Below are 21,092 nucleotides of genomic sequence, written 5' to 3' on the forward strand. Positions count from 1 at the left end.
CATTCCGAACGCTGCGAAGCTGCCTCCGATTAGGGTCACCGTCCTGTACGACCACTTCACTGATAGGATTGATGATAGGGGACCTGGAATTACAGACAATCTTATAGATAGAAATTATCTTATAATATATCCTCAGGAATGGCAACGCATGGCGGGTATCATGGGCGAAACAGTATACTCTGTTATGTCCATGGTACTGCTCATGTCTATAGGCGACGGTTACCACTTTCCATCAGGTGGGCCGTCAGCTTGTTTGCCATTCTATGTTGCGTGGTACTTTTTAATTTGAGGAGCAAATTGTTCACTTACCTAAACTGCTGTACAAAAAATAACACAAAGCGACAATGCCCGACGAGGCTGTTGGTGATGCGTCGAAGACATCATTGAATTCTACCAGGAGTACTCCGAACGACTTAATGGTCCCGGGGATTAAGATATTAACCAGGGTCGCACCTAGAAACAGTAAATTATATTTGTATATATATATATATATATATATATATATATATATATATATATATATATATATATATACCAATATCTATATATTGGCATTGTAACAGATACATTTATTAAATATCGGTTGTCGAATATATAATAACAAGATGAATATTTCGATATAGGTAATGACCTTTTCCCCTCCATTCGTGATCAAAGAAACCCAATATATAGGTATTGGAACTGTCCCGATATTACGCATGCTGAAATAATATTCTAAGTTGCATTGTTTTATGATTCTATTGGCTATTTACTGTCCACTGTTGAGCATAAATCTCCTCCACAAAATAGGTTTTGCCAGTAATTGCCACGTTTGGCAACCGCAGTAAAGTTTTGGTAATGTTTTAAGAGGAACGCTTTTGCCCATCCACTGACTATTAAGTTCCGTTAGTCGCCTCTTACGACACACAAGGGAAAAAGAAGGGGTGGCCCATACTATGCCGGGACCACACGGCATAATTAGTTATAAATAATAATAGTTATAACAAACATTAATTTTTAATTAGAAGACTGTAATAAAGAAAAAAAAAAACAATTGTTGTTTACAGTGATCCGTAGCTATCAAATCCCACGTCACGATGTTTTTTCATGCTAATCTCCGAAACTGATCGACTGATTTTAATGAAATTTTGTAAACATGTGCTACGATAGATTTATTTTTTATCGATAAATGAGTCTACATATTTTTTTTTTTTTGGACAAAAACAATGTTCGCTACGTAATGTAGTGAATAGTGAAACTTAATTTTAAATGTTGCTAACGAAATGTGTTTATTAATTGTTGTTGTTGTTATATGTTTATTTAAGTACTTGTTGTTGTGATACTTCTATCACGACAACAAGTACATAAATAAATAAATACATAAAACAACAAATAAAAAGAAGTATTTTTTTATTTTCATAAAAATAGTGTTTTTCAAACGATTTTTTATTATATTTACGAATTAAGGGAGTTTGACAGTTTCCCCAATTCACTTCCTTAGCAATCACAATATATTAAACAAAATAAATTATATTCATAAATGATTATAATGGTAAATGTTGTTGTTGTTTATTATTTATTTATTATTTTGGACGGAAGCTTACAGCTATAATAATTTGCTGATGCTACTATTAAATAATATATCCATTTCATTATCCCTACTACATACGAGTACATCATTGAAAATAGTGGAAACTCGTATTGTGAAGCAATTGCTTCTGTTAATTATGTTGTAAATTGAATGAATGATGAATGGTTTATTTTCTCTTTACAAAAAATAGTAAAAAGTAACAACTTGAGGTACAAATAAATATGTAAGACCAATTTTGTGAGAGACTGGTGCCTGCAGTGGATTTTGAAGAACTTGTGTTACCCCATGAGGATGGGGTACTGGTGACCCCAGTACCCCAAATATAAGGTACTACACAAATATAAGGCAACCAATTAGTGCTACAATACACAAGTAATAACAAAAAAATATAAATTGCGAGAATAAATTAAAAAAAAAGGAGAAAATTGTTGTAGTTCTCGTTTTGTTGTTGTAATATATATTAATTGTTGTTATTCTTTTTTCTTGTTGTTTGTTAATTGTGCTTGTTGTTTAATTACTGTTGTATGTTTATTAAAGCATTTAATTGTAGTATAATTATGAGGACGTGGATTATTTCTTTTTTTTTTTAATTATGTACAACAGAAGATACAGAGAAGATGTAACAGCCACGGTTTACCTACGAGCACGCACCATCCCCACTTGCCGTCCGGCGGCACCATCTCCCAATCCCTCTCTGGCGCCGGGCCGATAGTGAAGCGACCCGCTCCCACCGTTGGGCCTTCATCTTCTGGGAGTTTTACTGTGGACAAAAATAACAACTGTAAATAACTCTTAAAATCTCTTTTATATCACTAAATTATTTATTAATTATTAAATTAAATATTAAATAATAATTTATTTAAATTATTATTCTGATACATTACCTTTTTGAACAATAAAGAATAACTAGTTATAAATACACGGTTTTACCCGTATCGATTAGGGAAAGAAATAGCCAGAGTTGTTTTTAGCCTATTTTTTATGACACTGTGAATGATAAATAAGCTAGGTATTAAGGGTAGCACAGTATATTCTGTGATGCCCATGGTACTGTTCACATTTACAGGCGACGTACACATTTACTATCCATCAGCCATCAGCTTATAACGTAACGATGTCTGTTCATAAAAGATATTATATATATTTAAGAAATTTGCATGACTGTGTTTCGGTTTGAATGGTGGGATATGGCGTGAATTTACAGGGTACAGAGGAATAACACCCGAGTTCACAGGAATGGCAACGCATGGGGGGTATCATGGGCGGAACAGTATACTCAGTTATGTCCATGGTACTGCTCATGTCTATAGGCGACAGTTACCACTTTCCATCAGGTGGGCCGTCAGCCTGTTTGCCATTCTAAGTTGTATAAAAAAAAATTAAGAAAAATAAATAAAAGATATTTAAGTAAAAGTCTATTTTATTGGGCGTTCTACTTCTGAAATCAACGCGTACGACAAACGGTAACGGACAAAAAACTCGTTTAAACAAAAATTACAATGATGATAATGATAGGTCCATATCCCCCCCCCTCTCTTCCCCCATTTTACCACCACTGTCTAATTAAAGTCAAAGCAAAGATCATTGAAACTGTGTTTATAAATAGAGGTGCATTGGATTGTTGGCATTTAGCCAGGATTGGAGCTGGAACGACAATGTATTGGGAGATATACTCGCGAGCTTGCCACCGAACATGTTCGGAATACAAAGTTGCACGCGCGTTCACACATCTATACTAATATTATAAAAAATTAAATATTTGATTATTGAAACAAACACAAAAATATATATTCTTTATTGCACTTGTAAGTTACACATAAAATAATGTATTTATAAACGTTGTGAGCAAGGGTGGACTTATCTCTGACAGAGATCTCTTCCAGTCAACCCGATACAGTGGGAAAGCATTTCATTAGCGGGCAGCTCAAGTGCTACAAAATGTATGTTTGTAACAAATAAACTCAAAAACTACTCGATCGATTTTAAAAATTCTTTCACTTATGGAAAGCTACATAAGCATGTATTTTATCTATACTTACAATAAATCTGTAAAGAGGTCAATTCTGTACATGAAATATATTTCCAAAATAACTATCAGCGGGTGATTAGTGATCGATACTGATGTCAAATATGCAATCGGTAAAATTTTTGTCTGTCTGTCTGTATGTTCGTTATAGAAACAAAAACTACTAGACGGATTCTAACGAAACTTGGTACAATTATTCTTCATACTCCTGGGCAGGTTATAGTATACTTTTCATCACGCTACGATTAATAGGAACAGAGCAGTGAAGGGAAATGTTGGGAAAACAGGAGAAGTTACTCCATTTTTAAGCTTCCGGCGCGTGCGCAGTCTTAATAGCCACTTTTTAAAATGTAAAAATATCCACCCGTGCGACGCCGAGACGGGCCGCTACTACCTACTACTATTTGCATGACTGTGTTTCGGTTTGAATGGTGGGATATGGCGTGAATTTACAGGGTACAGAGGAATAACACCTGAGTCCTCAGGAATGGCAACGCATGGAGGGTATCATGGGCGAAACAGTATACTCTGTTATGTCCATGGTACTGCTCATGTGTATAGGCGACGGTTACCGCTTTCCATCAGGTGGGCCCTCAGCTTGTTTGCCATTCTAAGTTGTATAAAAATAATTAAATAAATAATAATAGCAATCTGACCTTTTGTTGTGAGACATTAATGCCCACTATTAGCCCACTGGTGGGATAGTATTAAACGAAAACAATCTCACCTTTATCACATCTCTTCGAATTTAGGTACACGTTTTCACTTTTAATACTAAGAGATTTTACATCGCATATATGCATTTTTGTACTTGATAATGCGTTCCTTTGTTCCAAATCGCGTGTTACTGATGCGTTCGGCTTTGAAAAACTACTGAATGGAACAATATATAAACAGGTCTTACGGACTTATTAGTCTATATTATTATATACTTGTCGTAATTATATTCGAATGTTTATGAGTACTTATTGTCAGTCGATTTTCGCAAACTATTTTCAGATTTAATTTAACATTACTAGTCAGTATTGACTTCTGTATACTTCTGTTCTCCTGGTACTTTATAGAGAAAACAGTAGGTAATATTTATTTTATATATATATATATGTACAGTCCAATAGATATCCTCAAAATTCAAGTTCCACCAGATTGCAAGTTCCACCTTGAACACAACTGTGCCATCATCCAATTTAATACGGTTGTTTTTGCGTGAGGCCGGAACTAACAGAGAAACAAAAATTCTAAAAATTAAAGATTGTATCCAAAAAAAAAAACTTTTATTGTGACGAAACTAATTGTTTTGATTTAAAAACTGAACAAAATTTGATAAAATTTCTATTGGACTGGATGGATGGGATTTCTTTGTCGTCCTGTCTCCATATTGTTGGCAATGGTCCTTGGGGGAAAGGAACTAAACGGACTAACGGCCCCATTGCTAACAATATACCTCGTCAGGTCGACTTCCCCTCCGGACACCATCATAAGGGTGAGAAGGGATTGTTAGTAAAATAATGGAGATTAGCAATCCCATTGCTATCAATATACCCTATCTGGTCGACCACCACGCGGTGTTCCCCTGGAAACCATTGTGATTGATTTATTATTGGATTCATCATGACGGGCCAACTGACCTGCGTCGTCATTACCTATCATCCCTCAATGGTACCCCGCCAGTGTATACCGATAGCGCAAACGAGGTAACCATTACATTATCATCCATAAAAAAAATACTATCATGGTTAATTCCTGGTGAATTTGTCACGATGGACCACCTTGCCTGACTTCAGCCTAATCTATTTTTTTATGCAACTTAGAATGGCAAACAGACGACCAACCTGATGGAAACCGTCGCCTATAGACAAGTGCAGTACCATGAACTTAACAGAGTATACTGTTTCGCCCATGATACCCCCCATGCGTTGCCATTCCTGAGGACTCAGGTGTTATTCCTCTGTACCCAGTAAATTCACGCCATATCCCACCCTTCAAACCGAAACACAGCCATGCAAACACAACTGCTTCACGGTAGAAACACTATTATCACTCACTGGTACTCCGCTAGCGTATACCGAGGGGTCATTAATTCCGTTTATTAAAAAAAAAAAAGATATGTCGTACAGAGTTGGAATTCTTATCAAGTGTAGACTTTATTACGTGCCAGGCACTTGTCCGCCTGCTTATTATATACGATTCCACGTTCTCGATTCAAATATTTTCAAAGACACGTACGACGAAATGTTTTACAGATTGAAAATATTTAAATATAGAACGTTTTGTAACGATAAGTCACGAATAAGGCACGTCTTTGTAGAAAAGTCGCATACGAATGCACCTCCATACCATTCGTGTTTCTGCCGTGAAACAGCTGTTTTTGTATGACTGTTTTGTTTCACAGACAGTGAAATTACAGAGTTTTTTTTTATGAATGATAATGGAGTGGTAACCCCGCCTGCGCTATCGGTATACGCTGGCGGGGCACCAGTGACAGATGATAGGTAACAATGAAAAGACAGGTCAGTTTGCCTATCGTAATGGATTCACTTGGAATAGAGCACGATAGTTTCCAGGGGGAACCGCGCGGAGGTCGACCTAATAGGGTGTACTGCTAACAATAGAACTACTAATCCCCATCTTTAACAATCCATTATCCCCCCGAAATTACATAGTACGGAGGTATAACATCTTAGTTCTTAGAAATGGCAACGCATGGGGTTACCATGGACGTTACAATGCATTCTGTGAAGTCTGTATTTTCACCTTTTTCCATCTGGTAGGCTGTTAGCTTGCTGGCCATTTCTTTTTTTTTATAAAAAATAACCTCTTTCTTTTTTTTCTTTAACCCTTAACTACCAGAATGAAATTTGATACCGGGGTTATAAATCGCATTGGGCGCCAACAATCGATTTTATTTTAACATTTGGCTGTTTACATGTTACCAAATGTTTTTTCAAAATAAATATATAAAAATATCGTTTTGTTTTTATACTATTTTTTCCCCATTAATAAACACAGTAAAGGGTACGCCTATATAATTTTTAATTTGATTTAAAAAATCTGGTTTTTAAGGGTTAAAGAAAGTTGTAGATTGATTCGTACCGCCTCTTGCAGTAACTGTTACAAGTGCTTTAGTAAGACCATGCGATTGTAAATGTGTAGAGGGTACACGCTCCTGTAATCAATCGTTTACTTCACGCTGAGTGCAAATTGTTGTAAATTAAAAAAAAAATAGTTTAACCGGTTTTGGTAACACGAATTAAACACGAAATCCAAACACTACGACTCACTGTCAGGTTGTTAGCTTTGTGGAGGACATACAATTCCACGTTCTAAATTCAAACATTTTCAACTAGCTTTCATCCGCGACTTTGTCCACGTGACCGGGATGTTTACCGATCGAGATAAAAAGCAGCCTCTATCCTCATCCTACGTCCCATACAGTACATATATTATTATATTGTATTCCTTTATCTCTTTTTTTGTATATGTCTATGTCTACTGTTATTTGTGTTCTGTAAGTAATGCAAATAAATTATATATTCATTTATTTACCTCTTTATTGCACCATAAACAAAAATATACAATGACAATTTTTTTTTAATGGATGATGAATGGAGTGATAACCCCGCATGCGCTATCGGTATACGCTGGCGGGGCACCAGTGAGGGATGATAGGTGAATAATGAAAAAAGCAGATCAGCCAGCCCATCGTGATGAATACACCTGGAACTCAGCACGATGGGTTCCAGGGGGAACCGCGTGGAAGTCGACCTGACAGGGTATATTGCTAGCAATGGGACTGGTAGCCCGCATTACTAACGATCCCTTCCCCCCTACAATGACAATTGAATACTTCAAGTGAAATACAGTAACATAAATACAGATTGAAATATAAACATAAAGGTACAAAAGGCGATCTTATCGCTAGGGCAATCTCTTATACACAACCTGTAAATTCTATATTTATCTATTTATATACCAAATTCCCTACCAATTAGGCGTTAGAGGTAACAAACAAACTCACTTTCACATTTATAATATCAGTAAGAAATAAATCGCGTGTCGCCCGTTGCAGCCAGTGCGACAGGTGCTTTACTACGATCATGTGATCGTGACGACCGGTCCACGCCTCTCTAATCAATTGATTACTTCACGCTGGTCGCAAATTACATAGAACGACCCAACCGACAATGTCAAATACATTGGCGTATTAGTAAGGAAGGAGGGGGGGGGGGGGGGAAGGGTTAGATGGAATGTTAAGGTTTAAATGAATGGGTGACAATGGAATGGTAACCTCGCCTACGTTAACGGTATACGCTGGCTGGGCACCAGTGAGGGATGATAGGTGAGGATGAAAGCAGGTCAGTAATCCCATTGCTAGCAATATACCCTGTCAGGTCGACCTCCACGTGGTCCCCCCTGGAAACCATCGTGCTGAATTCCAGATGTATTCATCGTGACGAGCTAACTGACCTGCGTTTTCATTCTCATCTATCACCCTTCACTGGTGCACCGCCAGCGTATACCGTTAGCGCGGGCGGGGTTACCATACCATTTTCATCCACCAAAAAAACAAACACGAATGGGACAGATATTTTGAATTCTTTAATTATTGTAGTATATTAGAAATATTTGTGCCCAAGGTTGGCAACATTGGAACATGTAACTGGGCTTCACTCTGTCATGGCGTCCGGCATTAAAACTGCATTTTCATTAATCAGCGATTTTTTTTGTTACAAAGAAGAATTATTTAAGCGTGCAAAGCACATTTAACGTTTTACAACATTCACGAACGTAATCTTCGTTCCAATAATACTCTCCAACTATCTATCCCCTCTCACCGTACTGGTTACGCTTCAAACTCTTTTCTCCTACATTCTTCACGACTCTGGAACGCGCTTCCTGATGCCATTAAGAGACTACCGACTAAACCGTCTTTCAAAAAAAGCGTTCACGCTCACTTTTTATTTTTATCCGAGCAATAAGTGCTTTATATTATTCCCAAATCCGTGTATAATATAGTATATATCATATATGTGTAAGTATATTTGTTATTCATATATATTTATTCGTTTATATATGTAATTTTAGTATGTATGTATATCAATAATTAGTAGTACCGCATTCGAGTATTCTGACGCTTCCTTATGGTCGACTGGGAGAGAATGCTTTCAGCATTAAGTCCGCCATGTACACATATTTGTACTAATAAATAAATAAATAATTATAATATCACATAACGCATATAATTTGAAACTATTTATAGCAAAAAAAAAAGTAACCAATCTTAGAGATAAGGTTATCTACAATTATTATTAAAATATTCCACATATTGGTATATATTTTACACTTCATCGTACACACTGTACACACTTGTTCACCAGAGGGAGACTTTGTACAAAAGTCGATTGCTTAGGCACCTCTGTACCATTCGTGTTTCTACCGTGTAGCAGTTGTGTTTACATCGCTGTGTTTCAGTTTGAAGGGTGGGATATGGCGTGAATTTACAGGGTACAGAGCAATAACACCTGAGTCCTAAGGAATGGCAACGCATGGGGGGTATCATGGGCGAAACAGTACACTATGTTATGTTCATGGTACTGCTCATGTCTATAGGCGACGGTTACCACTTTCCATCAGGTGGGCCGTCAGCTTGTTTGCCATTCTGAGTTGTATAAAAAAAAACACTAGTAATCATAGTGTGTATCTATATGCCATGTCGTATGGGAAGGTCGACGAAATGGACCTGGAGCTGGACATTGAAAGAGAACACATGAATTAGTTACCACAACAAGAGGAAGCTAAAGTATTATTTTTGCATCATACTCGTATAGGTTATTCTTTATATACAAATCCTATACACTTTCCCCGGGGGGAAAGGGATTGTTAGCAATGGAGTTTGACAGCCCCATTGCTAGCAATATGCCCTATTAGGTCGACATCCACGTGGTTCCCCCTGGAGACCATCGTGAACAATTCTTGTTGAATTCGTCAATGTGTTAACTGACCTGCTTCATCCTCATCTATCATCCTTCACTGGTGCCCCGCTGGTGTATACCGTTAGCACGGGTGGGGTTACCATTCCATTATCACCCATTATACGCTTTCCCCTTTTGGGTTCTAGGTTTCCTCAAGGTTGACTGGAAGAAATCCCCTTAAGGGACAAGTCCGCCTGTGTACATTTTTGTTATAACCTAATATGTACAAAAGCATATAAATAAAAAAATAAATTATTAGGAAATATATTATTTTCAAAATTATTAGAGATCCTTACCAAAATTACAATAAAATAATTCGAAGTATCAAAATTTTGCCTATTAAAGCAAATATATAATCTATACTTATAATAAATCTGTAGAGAGGTAAATTCTGTACATGAAATATATTTCCAAAATAACTATCAGGGAGTGATTAGTGATCGAAACTGATGCCAAAAATGCAATCAGTAAAATTTTTATCTGTCTGTCTGTATGTTCGTTATAGAAACAAAAACTACTAGACGGATTTTAACGAAACTTGGTAGAATTATTCTACATACTCCTGGGTAGGTTTATAGTATACTTTTTATCACGCCACCATCAATAGGAGCAGAGCAGAGAAGGGAAATGTTAAAAATGTCCACCCGTGCGACGCCGGGACGGGCCGCTGGTCCTAAATAAAATCGAATGGAAAACCTCGTCTTTTTTTAAGTCGGTTGAAAAATCATGAAAAGCCAGTGCGGCTTGCTAGTCATTATTAATATTATAAATGAGATAGTAAGTCTATTTGTTGACGGCGTGTATGTGTGAATGACCATGAAGAGACGAGTTTCGAAAATGTATGGAGCGAGAGCATTGTACAAGAATTAAGGCATTTTCTAGTTTTGGCATTCAATTCTCTTTATTTACTATACAACAGAATTAGCGTGAAGATATAATCGTTATCAATAAAAGGGCATTAAAAAAAAAAAGTACTTACGCTTTCTAATTCTTTTATATCTTGTCTTACGCATGACGCCAACAAAACTCACTTCTATTACAATATTTAAACAATTTTCAAATTTAGAACTGCTCTTTAATACTGTATTTAAAAAAAGAAATACTAAAAAAAACACTTCACTCGAAAAAACCAACTTGTCTGTAAAACATGACAAATGGAACGATGACATAAAAAAAAACTACCCACGAATAATAATTCGAAAACGACCCGCAATTAAAAAAAAATACTGCCACAGAGTAAGTAATGTTAAGTTCTGCATCTAAGATCACTAAGAGCGTTCATAGTTTACCGAAGTATGACATCTTACTATTATCATGTTACTAACTATATAGCTACTAATAATAATAAAACCAGAGTGAGACTGTACAAAAGTCGTTTGCTTAGGCACCTCTATCCCATTCATGTTTCTACCGTGAAGCAGTTGTGTTTGCATGGCTGTGTTTCGGTTTGAAGGGTGGGATATGACGTGAATTTACATGGTACAGATGAATAACACCAGAGTCCTCAGGAATGGCAACGCATGGGAGGGTATCATCGCACGGGAAAGAGAGGGGTAGCTCATTTTATGCCGGGACCAGACGGCTAAGGCAGTGACTCTTAAATAACAGTGGTTATTTACTATGTAAATATTATCATATCTTTTTAACCGACTTCAAAAAAAAAAGAAGTTCTCAATTTGGTTGTATTTTCTTCTATGTTTATTATGTCATAATTCCGTCAGTTTTAGACTGATTTAGACAATTCTTTTTTATCTGAAAAGATAAAAATTGGGCCCATAGAAATTTTATGAAAACCGGTTCAATAATTTAGTTTTTAAATCAAAATAACTGGTTTTGCCATAACTGAACGAGATTTTATTGTGGACCACAGTTTAATTATTATGTTACGGTATCGGAATTCGCAAGAGCCTTACCTTTCTTCGAAGACTTCACCGAAAGAAGCCCCTCATCGTTCTGGGAGCCAGGCGGTACTATGTACACTTGGTTTCCTTCTAGAAGTTTCTCCTCCGCTTCGTCGCCGTCCTTCTCTTCGACGACCGATCTAATGGCGGGAGACGACATTTTGTATTGGTATCGCTACACAAAATGGCTGCCAATACAACTCTTTGGCGCATGCGCGTCAGTGGAACATGCTGGAATGTAGTATATATTTCTTTTTTTTTTTTTTGTAAAATAGTCTACATAGCTCTATGTAGATGTAAAAAATTCAGTCTTGTCTTTGGCTGGCGTTGATTTATCTGTAACAAAGAGAAGTAAACAATTAAGATTTATTTTGAACTATAAAAAACAGTTTTCGCTCCTTTAATTGTTAAAAATTTATAGTTAAAACAGTTAAAGAAACCTTAATATGACGCTGATATAGAAAGAGAGAAAAAATGCAAGAGAGAAAGGAATAAAGATTATTATTTCTTAAACTATGTGACTCACACTATAACAATATTAATTATAAACCAAAACGAAAACAAAGCAACCAAAAAAAAAAAACATAGAATACAATTTAAAATGCATTTAACGTTCCCTGCTATCAATGGGGCCGCCTGTACCCGTCACTACTGACCCCCTCCCCTTTCTCTAACAGATAATATCTAGTTACAGTGACATAATTAAACATTTTGAAATATTGATATACTTAATGTGATAATGCAACTATTTAGGTTAACTTTATCAGTTGGAGAGGTTTGTTTGTACGTCTCTTTCTAGTATTTTCTATTTAGGACATATGTATATAATATTTTTAACCGACTTCAAAAAGGAGATTCCCAGTGCGGTTGTATTTTTTTTTTATTTGTAACTCTGCCAATTATTATCCGATTTGGATTTTTTATGAGTGTTTTATTTGTGTTTGCATGGCTGTGTTTCGGTTTGAATGGTGGGATATGGCGTGAATTTACAGGGTACAGAGAAATAACATCTGAGTCCTCAAGAATGGCAACGCATGGGGGGTAACATGGGCGAAACAGTATACTCTGTTATGTCCACGGTACTGCTCATGTGTATAGGCGACAGTTACCACTTTCCATCAGGTGGGCCGTCAGCTTGTTTGCCATTCTAAGTTGCATAAAAAAAACCTACAGACTAGCTTCAGTAGCTTAGTTTTGAAATCAGAATCTGGTTCTGCCACAATTGAAGTTGGTTTTTCTGTTATGAAACAATCTTAATTATTTGTCGAATTACTGAAGTTAAAAATAAGTTAAATTGCAAAAAAATCCAAGGTCTTTTTATGTTACCGAGGTGGAAAACAACCATACGGCCCACTCGACAAGGGTTTCGACCGCTACTGAAGAATATCTCCTTACAAACACAAAGAGCGCACCAAGTCTGCATATGGCCACACACGTTGAAGGAAAAAGTCTGAGGGGCGTGCCATGTTAACGTAGACAATCTATACATAGGTTTTTTATGGGTGCTAATGGTATGGTAACCCCGGCTGCGCTATCGGTATACACTGGCGGTGCACCAGTGATAGATGACTGATGAGGATGAAAGCAGGTCAGTTAGCCCATCCTGACGAATTCAACTAGAATTAGCCACAATGGTTTCTAGGTGGAAACACGTGGAGGTCGACCTGACAGAGTATATTGGTAGTAATGGGGCTATTTGGCCCCAGCACTAACAATTCCTTTCCCCCCTCTATACACGGGTATATCCTAAGTAGTCCGAACTTACAACATAGGATATTTATTTATTGACTAAAGCGAGCAAAGCCGCGGGAAACAGCGACTACTCTGTGAATTCAGTACATATACTGTTTCCAATAGTCATTTACGGATGCCCTTTACAAATGATGTCATGTTATGAATGAAGTGTTTGTTTATTCAGAGTAGGGTTGCCAACCGTTCTGTTTCGGGGTAAAGGGATTTATTAGTAATGGCATCTAACAGCCCCATTGCTAGCAATATAGCGTTTCAGGTCGACCTCCACGCGATCCCCCCTGGAAATCATCATGGTTAATTATTGTTAAATTAACCGCGTTGGGCCAACTGACTTGCTTTCATTCTCACCTATCATCTCTCACTGGTGCCCCGCCAGCGTATACCAATAGGTTACGGGGTTACAATTTCATTCTCATCCTTTAAAAAACGAAAAAAATTACAAATCGTTATTTTTGAAACCTTTTTTTTTGTACAACTTAGAATGGCAAATAAGCTGACGGCCCACCTGATGGAAAGTAGTAACCGTCGCCTATACACATGAGCAGTACCATGGACATAACAGAGTATACTGTTTCGCCCATGATACCCCCCATGCGTTGCCATTCCTGAGGACTCAGGTGTTATTCCTCTGTACCCAGTAAATTCACGCCATATCCCACCCTTCTAACCGAAACACAGCTATGCAAACACAACTGCTTCACGGTTGAAACACGAATGGGACACAGGTACCCAAGCAATCGACTTTTGTACAAAGTCTCCCTCTGGTAAACCTGGTGTTGACAACCCTAACCTAGACACACCACTGTATAGTAAATAACTAGATACTTATATGTAAATATATTGAACAAAACACGTGGTTTAAAAGTCAATAGTTCCATTGAGTGTTTACAACGAAGTGTGGCAACGTCGGAATCATCTGTCAATTTTGTAATGTACTTGTAAAGACTTGTTGGGAATATGGACCCGTCAAAGAACCGCTGACATACAAAACCAAAGATGGATACAGGCTACTGATTGCAGACAATCAAAATTCTGTTTCGACGCCGAAGAAACGGCTGCTCACGTAATCCTGTAAGTTGTGGTCCATCAACCTTTTGAAATCCTCGGAACGGTGACGTCGCTCCGTGAAGCCTGCGAGGATCCCAGGAAGTTTCGGTGCTTCTGGGCGGAGCTGAGTTGGCTGTACTAGCCACGACTCATACGCACAACGGCCCAAATGAGAGGCTAAGCGCAGAAAAGAGAGTCCAATTTACATTACATTACAAAGATTTAAAACACAGGTCTTTCCAAAACCTCCTGCAGGTATTAGTCTTTCACAAAACAGAGGGGCTACCATGAAACGTTTTCCGAATTTCCGGGGCCGAACGAAATACAAATCTGATGTTAAAATTACATACTATAGTGTAAAACTTGAAGACTACAGTATGGGGTTCTTAAAAAAACAGTTCTTATATTAAGGTTTCTTTAGGGCCAACAACACGTACGTAATACTCCTAACACCTATGGAGGAAAGGGATTGTTAGTAATGGAGACTAAGAATCCCATAGCTAGCAATATACCCAACCAGGTCGACCTCCTCGCTGTTCCTCCTGGAAATTATCATGATTAATTCCTGATAAATTCATCATGATGGGCTAACTGGCCTGTTTTCATTCTCATCTATCACCCTTCACTGGTGCTCCGCCAGCGTATCCCGTTAGCGTAGGCGGAGTTATTATTCCATTTTCATCCAATAAAAAAATAACACCTAGTGTTACAAACGTACATAGGCTACAGTAACTGTTTTACCATCAGACGTGCTTGTTTGCTACTTTCTTAGTATAAAAAAAAAAAGTTTAAATAAAAATCAGCATTTACATGTGGCAACCCTTTTTTTTTGTTTAACGTGTGGAAAATCTTCAGCAAGACCATCCCATCTGCCGGAAGGAGGGCAGCTGGGGTGTGTGGGATTCGTACCCACTAAAAACCACACGACGAGGCGCTTATGTTGGATCCCGGGTTCCCGTTTGTAAGACTCTCGACCGAGGATCCAACGCGACGGCCCGCCCTGTAGGTGGTGTAGGGCAGGCCTCCTCTCTTAGTTAGGGTGGGGAATGTCCTTAACACCTCCTAGGGTCATATGTAGGGCGTGCCTAACATGTGGCAACCCCGGTTATACTGCGTGTACGCAGCGATTATTATACTTTGTACCTATGTAATTGTAAAACATATTTTAGATGTGTTTCACAGAGTATGTTTGCGTTTCCGCTTAGCAATAATGATATGTTATCACATTGTCAAATGCTAAATAAATATTATGTTCAGCATAAGAGACTGTGACCCTGAACATCACTTCGACCACTCACGTCTTTTTTATGGATGACAATGGAGTTATAAGCCCACATGCGATATCGGTATATGCTGGCGGGACACCAATGGCTTTATTATGTTTCAACCGTGAAGCAGTTGTGTTTGCATGGCTGTGTTTCGGTTTGAAGGGTGGGATATGGCAATAAATTTACAGGGTACAGAGGAATAACACCTGAGTCCTTAGGGATGGCAACGCATGGGGGGGTATCATGGGTGAAACAGTATTCTCTGTTATGTCCATGGTACTACTTATGTCTATACGCGACGGTTACCACTTTCCATCAGATGGGCCATCAGCTTGTTTGCCATTCTAAGTTGTATAAAAAAAATGGTAACTCCGTCTGAGCTAACGGTTGAAAATACCGGGCAGTTAGCCCCTCGTGATGAGTTCACCTGGAATTAAGCATGATGGTTTCCAGAGAGATCGCGAAATCGACCAGATTCAAATTTGTCAAAGGACGCTCTCGATAGGTGGCGTGTTTTTTTTTTTAATAGATGATAGAGTATATTGCTAGCAATAGGGCAATTTGATCCCATTACTAATAATCCCTTTCCCCCTACACCGTCTAGTTACGATTTCATTATCAGTTAGTTACACGTGACGTCCTGTGAGATACGAGACGCGTGGCAACACTAGTATACAGGGTCTCCCGAGGTCAAGAACCATGAAAACAAAGATCCGACAATTTACAATTGGCTGTGGAATGGACTCTGTGGCGATACTAATCAACGTTCGTTGATGCGCGGACGCATCTCCATTGTGGCGGTAGGGTTGGCACTAACGATATTTAAAAAAAAAAATATATAACAAACGCCAGAGGGAGACTTTGTACTAAAGTCGTTTGCTTGGACACCTCTGTCGCATTCGTGTTTCTACCGTGAAGCAGTTGTGTTTGCATGGCTGTGTTTCGGTTTGAAGAGTTGGATATGACGAGAATTTACTGGGTACAGAGGAATAACACCCGAGTCCTCAGGAATGGCAACGCATGGGGGGGTTATCATGGGCGAAACAGTATACTCTGTTAAGTCCACGGTACTGCTCATGTGTATAGGCGACGGTTACCAATTTCCATCAGGTGGACCGTCAGCTTGTTTGCCATTCTAAGTTGTATAAAAAAACCTACAGACTAGCTACTACTAGACTAGAACGGCAAACAACGTTCTAAATTGTATAAAAAATATATATCCTTCTAATATTATTAATGTAAAATTAACAACAATTGGCTGAAATGTAGACTATGGTCTTACCAATTAGCATTTGTTGATGCGCGTACATGTCTTCATTGAGACTGTAGGGTTGGCACAGAAAATATTTTAGAAAAAAAAAAATTACACATTGTCATACATATGTTACTTATCTATATTATTAATATATACAAAAAAAAACATAGGACGAGTGTTTATTGTGACATTAGGGTTAGCATAAACGATTTTTTATTAATAACATTTTAACTAGACGATATCTCTACTTAGGACATATTCAAGAATAATATATCTGGGGGGATATAATAGGACCAATAAAGCCCCAAATATTATATGTATATTAAAATTTTTATCTGTCTGTCTATCGATGTTTGTTTAAGAATTATACAAAAACTGCACCAAATTGAATGCGGCTTTTTTTTGATGGGTGAAAATGGAACGGTAGCCCCGCCTGCGCTAACGAGATACGCTAGCGGAGCACCAGTGAAGGGTGATAGATGAGAATGAAAACAGGCCAGTTAGCCCATCATGATGAATTCATCAGGAATTAACCATGATAGTTTCCAGGGGGACCGCGAGGAGGTCGACCTGGTTGGGTATATTGCTAGCAATGGGATTCTCAGTCTCCATTACTAACAATCCCTTTCCCCCCAATTAAATGCGATGTCAAACTTAAAATCTAGTGTATGTTATATCACGAACGAAACAGCGTATAAAAGCTAATTTACAATATTAGCAGAATTCACGCTTGTTGACAACCCCGAGTTGTGTGCGATCGTTGGACAACAATGCGTGCGCGCATGGTACTCCACTATCTGCGGAGGATGTTTATGTATGAATCATATGTTTTCCAATCATAATGCTGTTGGATTTTACAGATGTAAAGTTCACTGTACAGTTAATATGCGCAGTAACAGTTCTACCATATATTATCAAATATAAGATCTTAGGTACATATATACGCCCATAGTACACGCCCATCTTACATAGGAGTAGGCAGGAACAATGGAACGCCAAATGCTTCCATTTTTTTTTATACAACTTAAAATTGCAAACAAGCTGACGGCCCACCTGATGGAAAGTGGTAACCGTCGCCTATACACATGAGCAGTACCATGGATATAACGGAGTGTACTGTTACGCCCATGATACCCCGCATGCGTTGCCATTCCTGAGGACTCAGGTGTTATTCCTCTGTACCCTGTAAATTCACGCCTCTTTCGCTTCCTCCACATTTATCAACTCATTCGTGTTTCAACCGTGAAGCAGTTGTGTTTGCATGGCTGTGTTTCGGTTTGAAGGGTGAGATATGGCGTGTTCTTTGGGTAGAAAAAATTAAAGAATAAATAGGTAGGTGATGCGTTAAAAAAAATAGTGCTAAATATTCATAGAATTGCATAACTATTTATATTATTAATGTCTCTGTCCAAAATATTAATACCAATTATGAGTCAAATTATTATATGGCGTATAATATTCTCGATTCAATAAACTGATTACATAGATTTAAAACAAAGGCATATTTCTTCGAAGTGGCGCGCGTCTGGCGACTTTTAAAATAAAGAGGTTCTTTTTAATGGAATGGTAGCCCCACCCGCGCTATCGGTACACACCGACGGGGCACCAGTGAAGGATGATAGGTGAGGATGAAGTAGGTCAGTTAGCCCATCGTGACGAATTTCACAAGAATTGTACACTATGGTTTCCAGGGGGAACCACGTAGAGGTCGACCTTATAAAGCATATTGCTAGCAATGGGGCCGTCAAACTCCATTGCTAACAATTCCGTTCCCCCCGAGAACTAAAGAGGTTATCTTTAATTCATTATCAACACGTTCGTATGTTATTTTTTTTAATGTGTACGCTACGCGATATCTTTTTAATTTCTGAACAAATTTGTTTAGTTTGTTTTTTACAGTTTTATATAGTCTGTAAAAGAAATGAATGAAAAAGTAAGTACTGTTGTTATTATCGATAAAAATACACACAAAATTAACAGCAAATCGAAATATTCAATCTGTTAATCGATTTTTTTTATCTTTATCTGGTCTCCCAGCAATGGTTACACAGATAAAATTTAATATTAAGATTACTGTCTATTTATACTTAGTGTACAAGCATTTTAAAGGAAACACAGCATGCTAATTAACAAAAACAATAATATGGCATAACAAACTCTTGAGGTATTTGACATTGGTATAGTTTTTTAGATACAATAAACGATTGCTTTACATACATTTTAGCTATTCAAATTAACTGCAATGCTTATATTATTTATGATCATTTAAATAAAAAGAAAACTAATTTATTTAAATAAAAAGAAAATTAAACAAAAGAAAATAAAAAAAAAAATATGACCATTTAAACTAATAAAAAATAAAATGTACATATATACATTTTCATTAATTTAAATAAAAAAAAAACTTATAGCCATATTTCATTAAAAGAAACAGACTATATACGTATATTTTTTTTTGTTTTTATTACAATATCACTGGCAGCATATTTGAGGCCTGCGTGTGGCATGTTGTTTCTTATCGCGCATTGTTCGCAGTCGTACAGCGCATTGAATGGACTGCACAGTCATCGCCCCGATTACTTTTATAAAGAAATCGAGAATACAACGTTAGTCATCGCTTCATCAGCGTGTAGTACTTATTTTAATCATCGTAACGGCCAACTACATACAATAAAATTCATACATACATAATAAGTATTAAGACAAGTACATTGTGTTACAAAAAATATAGGGACTTTACTTTAAAACTATGTTCCAAAAAAAAACCGTCTTCAATTGTCGCAGAATCAGTTATTCTGACTTCAATACTATAATTAATAACTAACAATCCCTTTCCCCCCTTTGAAGTCGGTTAAAAATCCAGATAAATGGCAACCCTAAGCACATGGCAACACGACATATCCTAAAAACCCACTCCAGTGCTAAAATGCATGCAAATATCGTAACACTAGATAGAACCTTATCACAGTTACACACGAGTCCATTCCAAGCGTTTTTCAACTAGTACACTAATATATAATTAATGTGACAAGGTACGAAGTATTTACATTACGACATATTACTAAGTAGGCACCTATTTACGGAGTCCACAAGCGTTTATTAGCACATAATAATTCTCCATTAGAACTTGACCCCTATTACCAAGTAATAAGAGCCCATTTAACACCTACGTGCGAACGGTGACGACAAACAGTGCAAACTAGCAAAAAACTAGCCAAGAGCGACCAATAATACAAGTTGGTTCCGTATTTTTTTTACATCGCCGAGTTTTGTTTTTTAACCGTCTTCAAAAAGAAGTTTCTCAATTCGGCTGTGTTTTTTCTTTTGTTTGTTACTTTTTTTTTATAAAACTTAGAATGACAGACAAGCTGACGGCCCACCTGATGGAAAGTGGTAACCGTCGCCTATAGACATGAGCAGTACCATGGACATAACAGAGTATACTGTTTCGCCAATGATACCCCCCATGCGTTGTCATTCTTGAGGACTCAGGTGTTATTCCTCTGTACTCTGTTACATTACATACTGTTATGTTACATCATAACTCCGTCAGTTGTAAATCAATTTGAAAAATTTATCCCCCCCTCTCCACTAGATGGAGTGACAATCTCAAATGCACTGCAGAGTCAGTGGATGCAGGTGGCTCAGGATCGTTCCTATGTATGGATGGCAGTCTATGGTGGAGACCTAGAGTCTATGGGAAATGTCCAGCAGTGGACGGATAATGGCTGAAAAGGTGATGATGAAACAAAAAAATTAGGTTTTAATGTTTATTTATCATGTATTTATTATACAATTGATTTTTTTATGGGCGATAATGGAATGGTAACCCCGCCTGGGCTATCGGTAAACGTTGGCGGGGCACCAGTGAGTGATCCATCGTGACGAATTCAACTAGAATTAAACACGATAGTTTCCAGGCGGAACCGCGTGGAGGTCGACCTGATAGGCTGTATTGCTAGTAATGGGGAAATTATACCCTATTACTAACAACCCCTTGCCCCCTATACAATCGAAATGAGAGTCTCCTACTTTATTTGAAACTAGCGGCCCACCCCGTCTTCGCACGGGTGGACATTTTTACAACATATTAAAAAGTAGTTATTGTGACATAACGATAATAGTTGGACATATAGTGTCGCAAAGTTTTTTATAGTTATTGATATTTTCTTCAATATTGTAGAACATACTTTTGTTCTATCACCAATAGTTTACGCAGCGCACGCGACCAAAGATATTTTATAGCATTTTTTACACCTTGAGTTATGTTACTAAAGATTTAGTAAGGATCCCTAATCTTT

The 21,092-nt window shown here is 37.5% G+C and overlaps 1 protein-coding gene across 1 annotated transcript in view; it reads right to left on the bottom strand.

The window, feature by feature from the left end:
- LOC113520918 (uncharacterized) overlaps nt 1-21,092 on the bottom strand; it is a 56,071-nt gene that overhangs the window by 25,684 nt on the left and 9,295 nt on the right. Inside the window, exons 2-5 of the mRNA XM_052892478.1 lie at nt 11,482-11,805; nt 2,208-2,330; nt 310-453; nt 1-83 (exon numbers count right to left, since the gene is read on the bottom strand). The exon at nt 1-83 is cut by the window's left edge and continues 44 nt beyond it. Coding sequence (XP_052748438.1) covers nt 1-83; nt 310-453; nt 2,208-2,330; nt 11,482-11,629 — 498 coding nt within the window. The 5' untranslated portion in view covers nt 11,630-11,805. The remainder of the gene's footprint in view (nt 84-309; nt 454-2,207; nt 2,331-11,481; nt 11,806-21,092) is intronic.

Source organism: Galleria mellonella, unplaced genomic scaffold (genome assembly GCF_026898425.1).
Source record: "Galleria mellonella isolate WM207_F2 unplaced genomic scaffold, CSIRO_AGI_GalMel_v1 utg158, whole genome shotgun sequence".
NCBI classification, from domain to species: domain Eukaryota; kingdom Metazoa; phylum Arthropoda; class Insecta; order Lepidoptera; family Pyralidae; genus Galleria; species Galleria mellonella.